Source organism: Thalia democratica, chromosome 1 (assembly GCF_965202585.1).
Source record: "Thalia democratica chromosome 1, ktThaDemo2.hap1.1, whole genome shotgun sequence".
NCBI lineage: Eukaryota > Metazoa > Chordata > Thaliacea > Salpida > Salpidae > Thalia > Thalia democratica.
This window is the reverse complement of record NC_139165.1, coordinates 115,836,978-115,845,162: the sequence shown is the minus strand read 5'-3', so window position 1 is coordinate 115,845,162 and position 8,185 is coordinate 115,836,978. Positions and strand designations below refer to the sequence as shown.

At 26.9% G+C, this 8,185-nt stretch overlaps 1 protein-coding gene across 1 annotated transcript; it reads left to right on the top strand.

Moving 5' to 3' along the window:
• The first annotated feature begins 3,704 nt into the window (after positions 1-3,704).
• On the top strand, positions 3,705-5,591 carry LOC145842661 (uncharacterized). The gene is made up of 2 exons (XM_082950137.1): positions 3,705-4,514; positions 5,505-5,591. Exons 1-2 carry the CDS (start codon positions 3,705-3,707, stop codon positions 5,589-5,591), a joined length of 897 nt encoding a protein of 298 aa, XP_082806263.1.
• The last annotated feature ends 2,594 nt before the right edge of the window (positions 5,592-8,185 follow it).

Here is an 8,185-nt window from a genome sequence, read left to right as displayed (position 1 = left end):
TCTACAAACGGTTTATCATGCTTTCACATGAATCAACCATTTGCTGACAATGATCAGTGACGTCAGCATTGTCATTTGCCGTGCAACGTTTAAAACATTGTCCACTAAGCAAGACATCTGGCACGCTCGTTTTAGTACGATCAACAAAAAACATCGGCGAAAGTCAGCAGAGCAGAAGAAAGCATGAAAAACCGTTTGTAGATTGACGACTACAGGTTGTTCGGTTGTGACTGACTGATGAGTCCTAACATTTTTTTAGGACGAAACCGGTCTCAGTCTACCGAAACTTGTGGTCTGATGATCGAATTGGCGTGATCAACCCTATTGTTAAACTTGAGCTTGTCTCACGGCAAACGAAAGTCCAGGCTTCTGCTCTGCTGACTTTCGCCGATGTTTTTTGTTGATCGTACTAAAACGAGCGTGCCAGATGTCTTGCTTAGTGGACAATGTTTTAAACGTTGCACGGCAAATGACAATGCTGACGTCACTGATCATTGTCAGCAAAAGGTTGATCCATGTGAAAGCATGATAAACCGTTTGTAGATTGACGACTACAGGTTTTTCGGTTGTGACTGACTGATGAGTCCTAACAAGGACGAAACCGGTCTCAGTCTACCGAAACTTGTGGTCTGATAATCGAATTGGCGTGATCAACCCTATTGTTAAACTTGAGCTTGTCTCACGGCAAACGAAAGTCCAGGCTTCTGCTCTGCTGACTTTCGCCGATGTTTTTTGTTGAATATTAAGAATGATGTTTTTTAAACATTATAAAATTAAAATTTAACATTTAGAAAAATAAAATATTTCTTTATAAACAATATTTGCTAAAGTATTTAATCTTTAGTAATTTAACATATTTGATAAATATTTATTTCCAAAAAAAACATCATAAATAGTGAATCTTTTGTAACAGTGTTGTTTTACTATGCAATATTAGCTTCAAACAGTCAAAGTAAATAAGTTTTATATAAATAAATGAATAAAAGCTCATTTTGTTGTAAATACTTATTAATATAATTGGGATTCTTATTATTGGGAAGTTTAACTTATTACGTGCTTATGAAAGTAAATAGTTTATTAATACTTAAGTATATTAGTCAATGTAAATTCTATTTTAATATATATTAATATAAATAGGCATTTTTTGTATAGATAAAAGTCATTTAAGATAATAAGGTGAATAAAAGTAAATTTTTTCTCTAGTGTGACTAAAACTAAAACCAAAAGATTATTCAAATGTCACTAAAACTAAGACTGCGACCCACGAAGACTTTGGAGACTTGAAATTTGGCCCGCAACGACCAACTACCTGCCGACCCCTGATCTACAGTAAGATATCTATTTTACTGTATGATACCTATCTTAAACTATTTATTTTATTTATGCTGGTTATTCATATTTTTTATAGAAATAAAAGTTTTTAAAAATTAATTCAGCAAAACTTTTCTATGCTTAATAGTATTTTTTTGATATTGATTCAACTAGATTGAAAATAATTGATGGCATTAGTTTTTTGATGAACTTTATTTTCATACACTCAAACTACTTTGGCTAACTCTTATGCTATTTTAGAAGTTTGGAAAACTTTGGCATAGCAATTATTTTGAATACTTATGTTGAAACAATTATGTTTGAACTAAATATGAAAAATTCAGAATAGTTTTTTTTTTAATCTTATGCTATTTTTTCAACTGACTAATTGTTGATTTTATTGATATTTTTTTCATTTAAGTTTTATTAATTTGTTATTAGTTTTGGCTAAATAAATATTTCATTATTTTAAATAAATTAAAGAATTTTAAAATTGTTTGATGGACAATTAGGATTTTTTTACTTGAAAGAGTGACAAACTCTAAATTTAATTACTAGACCGGTTAAAAACCAAAAGTATAGTAGTTATAAATTTTATCAGAAAGATAGTAAAATTTGAAGTTTTTATATTACTTAACAGAACAAAGTGACAATCAGATACAACCCTAAACTTGGTGAAGTGCAAAAAGTCAGTCTGTGAAAGAAACTGCACCAGCTATACGGAGAGCAACAAGATATACTGTAGATTATTATGAGTTTAGCTATTTTTAACTCGTTTTCATTGTTGTCGTTTGTCTGTTACTTTAATATAATGTATGTAGTTAATATTTAAAAAAATATTTAAAAAGTACTGTACTAGATATTTTGTAATGATTGCAGAGATGTGTTCAATTAATAAGTACTTCAGGCATAGCCATATAATTAAAATATCATAGTTGAAATAAGGTAAACTAAAAATAAAGGCTCATTAATATTAGTAGTTAATAATAAATTTCAGCACTAGTTAATAAGAGCTTTGCATGTAAATATAAATTAAGTGATAACTTTTTTAAATAGAAATATAAACTTTTAAGGTTCCATGAATACACATTTATTACATGAAACTTCAAGGTTTTCGGGTGGAGTAAAAATAAAATTCTGACAGTTCGAATCCTTATAAGATATTAAAAAACCTTAACTTTAAAAGTGTATATTTTGAACAAAAAAAATATCCATGTAGGTCTTTAAATTAAATATACAATGTTTTTTACTTTTGAAATTAATTTTTGAGATATGAATAAAATAAGCTTAAAAATAGTCATTTTTAGGAGTTTATGAATATGTTTAGTTAAATAAAAACTTTGCAAAAAAAAAAGCCTGACAATATTAATAAGACCTACAAACGTTTTTTCTCTTTCAGATATATTTAGACCTTTTAATGCAATTAAGTACCATTTAACTACAAGACAAACAAATTTTTTCATTATAAACTTTATTAAAACTTAAGCGCTTTCGGAATGTCCATATTCCCTTATCAAAATACTAAACACTCTCTAGTTAAACTAAGACAAAACAAATTGAGTGAAATTATATCATTTGTAAAAAACACAACTAATTAAAACGACAAGTAATTAACAAAAATGGATTTTTATAAACAATTAAAACAAAATGGATTATTTAAACACATTAATAGTTACTCTTGATCCTTTATCAGGACCAAGCTGATTATTCAAATTTGGCTGGAATTTTTTTATGAGTAGAGCTTCAGAAGATAATAATTCATTATACGAAGTGCACGTTTTAATAACCTTGAAACAATTATAAATATTTTTACAATTAGTACAAAATACACAATTTTCAATATGTTTAAACACCGCACTGTTGGTTGGGGTCACATGTTCTTTAATTCTGACGAAAAGTTGTCTTTCTGTCTCACCAATGTACTGGTTGTTCAGATCTCCTGGACACATAAATTTATAGACAAGACAACTCTGATACAAGCTACTTATTGAATCTTTTAGGGAGAAATATTTCCCTACTTTTTCTGATCTATAAGTAATGCGTACTTTTACCCCGATGCTTTCAAATACTGCTTTTATGTTCTTGGCGAATTTCTCTGATGTCTTTTTAACATATGGTATTGTAAAGAATTGTTTCTTATCATCTTTATTTTCAATTAATTCTGTCTCAAAGGTGTCTTTCTTTTGTATTTGTTCATCGATAAACTTGGCCGGAAATGAGTTTTTCATCAACAGCTCTTTTACCTTTTGCCACTCGTTATTTTGTAAATCTTCTGTAACGAGATTTTTGATTCTGTGATTCAGGTTTTTTACTAAATTAATCTTCTAAGAGCATGCTCACAGAGCATCTTTATGTTCAATGGGACCATATATCAACAAACAAACGGTTTATCAATGGGCTCTCCTCTTGCCCCTTTACTGGCCAACTGGTTTGTCAGTCAATTGGAGACAGAGCTGCTCAACAAAACTGCAAGGCCAAGAATGTACTGCAGATATGTTGACGACATTTTCTGCATTTTCCAAAATAAAGAACAAATAGATCGGTTTGATGAAAAACTCAACAATATGCATCAAGACATGAAATTTGTAATCCAGACTTGCCAAGAAGGTAAACTACCATATCTCGATACACAGGTGACAATAAAAAACAACAAGTTTATAACATCAATATTCAGAAAACCAACAAGCACGGGCGTGCTCATGAATTTTAACTCGTGTGTACCGCAGTCGTGGAAGAGAAATTTAGTAAAAAACCTGAATCACAGAATCAAAAATCTCGTTACAGAAGATTTACAAAATAACGAGTGGCAAAAGGTAAAAGAGCTGTTGATGAAAAACTCATTTCCGGCCAAGTTTATCGATGAACAAATACAAAAGAAAGACACCTTTGAGACAGAATTAATTGAAAATAAAGATGATAAGAAACAATTCTTTACAATACCATATGTTAAAAAGACATCAGAGAAATTCGCCAAGAACATAAAAGCAGTATTTGAAAGCATCGGGGTAAAAGTACGCATTACTTATAGATCAGAAAAAGTAGGGAAATATTTCTCCCTAAAAGATTCAATAAGTAGCTTGTATCAGAGTTGTCTTGTCTATAAATTTATGTGTCCAGGAGATCTGAACAACCAGTACATTGGTGAGACAGAAAGACAACTTTTCGTCAGAATTAAAGAACATGTGACCCCAACCAACAGTGCGGTGTTTAAACATATTGAAAATTGTGTATTTTGTACTAATTGTAAAAATATTTATAATTGTTTCAAGGTTATTAAAACGTGCACTTCGTATAATGAATTATTATCTTCTGAAGCTCTACTCATAAAAAAATTCCAGCCAAATTTGAATAATCAGCTTGGTCCTGATAAAGGATCAAGAGTAACTATTAATTAGTTTAAATATTCCGTTTTGTTTTAATTGTTTATAAAAATCCATTTTTGTTAATTACTTGTCGTTTTAATTAGTTGTGTTTTTTACAAATGATATAATTTCACTCAATTTATTTTGTCTTAGTTTAACTAGAGAGTGTTTAGTATTTTGAAAAGGGAATATGGACATTCCGAAAGCGCTTAAGTTTTAATAAAGTTTTTTCTCTTTGTTTTTCAAAAGTACATTACTTTTTAAGATATAGTCTCTTAATATTTTTTTTTATTTGAATTATTATTTAACCATAATTTCGCTTTAAGAGAACACATTAGTGAAAGTGTTTACGTAGTTCCACAATTAGCAGAGCTTATTAAAATCGGATCTTGGGATGCACCAATTTTATTTTTTGCATTTTAGTGTAGACAAATTTTGATTAACGTGCCGACCACTGAACTAAAAGCTGAGTACACTTTAATTGTCTTAAATCATACTGAGTTTTTTTGAAATCTTTAAACCAATTATAAACTTTTCAAAAACAACAAAAAGTAAATTCTTGAACAAATTTGGTTACTAAATAAGTAAATAAAGTCAAAATCTAGTCAAAATGTAGAAAATAAAAACCTTAGTTTTTTGAAAATCTTAGAATTATCATAATTGTTTTAAAATAAAAAAACCAAACTATCTCAAGTCATCCTGAGATTTTTTAAAGTTCAAAAATATTTTCAATAATCCTGAGTTTTTGGCAACCCTGTATAAAATATTTTTTGACTTTAATATTTTATGGTAAATTTGTTTAATTGAAACTTTATCTTTCAAATAATTAAGTTTGTGTGCGCTGATGTTGAAGTGGTCCTAAAAAATGCTTTAAGAATTATGAGAGTTGAACAATATACCGAGATTCAAACCCAGTGATTGACCCATATACAAAACAAAATTAGCTTGTTACAGTGGTTTATGCTATAATACATGGTATAGTGATTTTTTGGAAGAAAAAAATCTCTAATTATCAATTTTTTTTCATTAACTAATAATGAAGTGCTCTATCAATTTTTGTGAAAAATTTTTAACATATAATTTTACACAATCTCAATAAATTTAAGACCTTGAATCTTTAGAAAATAGTATAAATAGATAAAACTTTATTCCATATATACTTGATTTTATTATTCTTATTTAAATTTTTACTTTTTAGAGTTATTTAAAAGTTACAAATAAAATTAAACTAGTAAAATGAAGTGATAATTTTGTAGTAAAAGCTTTATATTCATTTTATTTTAATTAAGTCGTATACTTTTTATTTAAATAAAAAACAAATTGATAAAAGCTAAATTTCATCTCTAAAACGTATTATAAAAATTACTTATACAGTTTATATTCAAAAAAACAGTATCTTTGAACTTATTATAATCACACAAGCAGAAACCTTACGAATTTTGTACAAAAAATATTTATAAACCTATTAATTTATTAATAAAGTTTTATGGTGCAACTACATCCATGTAAATTCTTAAAATAAACTTTATTTAGCACATTTTGCTTTTTCACATCTATTATAATATAACGATTCTCTTTATGTTCTAACTATCGTTATTCAAATAAATACAACTCCACCCTGAAGTTAAAGAAACAACTTTAGACTTACGTTTAATAAAAAAGTTCAAAGAGTTATCTACAATATAATTAAAACTGCTAAAAAAAATTCATACTCTAATAACACTTGGAATATGGTAGCAGATTGATTAATGTTAAAACTTTTGTACATGTACATTTATGTATAAAATATTTAATTTTGAAGGTTTTTATTATAATAATGCAGATGATCAACTAAAAAACTTATTCCTGTTTAGAGTTCAATATACTTTGAAAAAATTTTAAAGAAATAACTGCAATGAACAAAGTAAGACTCAAGTTAACTTGACCAGTTTTTCAAGGGAATATTTATTGTTTAGCTAGTAGTAATAAAAATAATGGTCAGTTGAATACTGTATAATAATATGATGTTTATACTGATAAATTATCATCAATCTTTATTCCCTGATATGATAAAATCTAAAAGTAACTACAAAATTTAGTTGTGTGAAAGATAAACCATTTGTTTCTGTTTATAGAATAAACATTTTAAAAGTTTAAATCAATTTTTGTAAAAAAAATATTGCTATTAACCACGACTCGCCTATTTTTATTTGATTAAGTCGACTTCGATGGAAAACAGAAACTTAATATTTCAAAATGTTTTGTTAAAACGTGGAGGTGTTTTACCAAGTATTTGCTGAATCACCAAAATAGTTTTTTTTTATCATAGATAATAATTATTTTATCAGTTTTTTTATCTTTATTTTATAAAGTTAAATCTTTGATTAGTTTTTGATGTATTTTTTTTGGTGGCAAATAGATATAGAATATATAAAATAAAGAAAACTAGAAATCTATAGTTCTGTAATTAAAAAAGACATTAAATTAAAGTATTAAAACGTTTTATACTTCAACAGTTTTATAAGTAATCTTATAGAATTTTTTACAACCATAAAAAATAAACACTGTTTTATTTTACTAAAAATTTTTAAACTTATTTTAAATTTTAATCCTAAACTTTTTAACATTTTAAAAGAAACTTTATTCCTATAAGTTTTTTGTAGTATTGAGGATATTATGCCTGTACTGAGTAGAAATGAAAAAATGAAGGAGGAGATAAATTTTAGTTTTTATTTTTTTATAAATTTAGACAAAATGGGCTATGAAAATTTTTAATCATTCATTTGTATTGCAAAACTTATGCTAACTATTTGCAATTTATAAAATTATTGTTTAAGTTGCAAATGGTACATACATACGTTCAAAAACCTTCCTATAGTAGTAATAATAAATTGAAATAAAATAAATTATACAGTATTTATTTACATATTTAAGTACAACCAATGTTAAATTTTGTAGATAAAATATTGGAACCCTCTAGGCTTTTTATAGTTTACAAACTAAATTTAGATGGCTACTATTTTACTAAGGGCCATATGAGAGGTTAAAAAAACATTTTTAAAAACTAATACTATTAAATGTCTAATGTTTCAACTATTAATTAGTTTGTACAGTTTTAAACAAATATTTACAGCCAAGTGCCTAAAATCAGATTAAATAATCCTGACAGTTATATTTTTTAATCTTAATTAATTCAAATAGACCATAGAGTGAACTTAGTAAAGGATAGAAACTGAAAATAATGTTTGTCAAGCTTAAATACTTAAAAAACTAAAAAACCACTAAAGGAATTGCAGAAGGAAAACATAAAGTTTAAAATAAAAAAATCTAAGAAATAAAAACAAGCTTTAAATAATAAATAAAAGTGTTTCAAAATTACCTAGAAAAATAAATATTAGACTGATTGCTTGGAAACCCTGGATATGCTTGTTTAAAATACCTGTATACTGTTTATAAAAGGTAAAACCAAAGTTTTAAGCTTGGGCCAGAAGTAGATCAAAGCTAACATCAAAATTTGTATCAATAAATCTTCC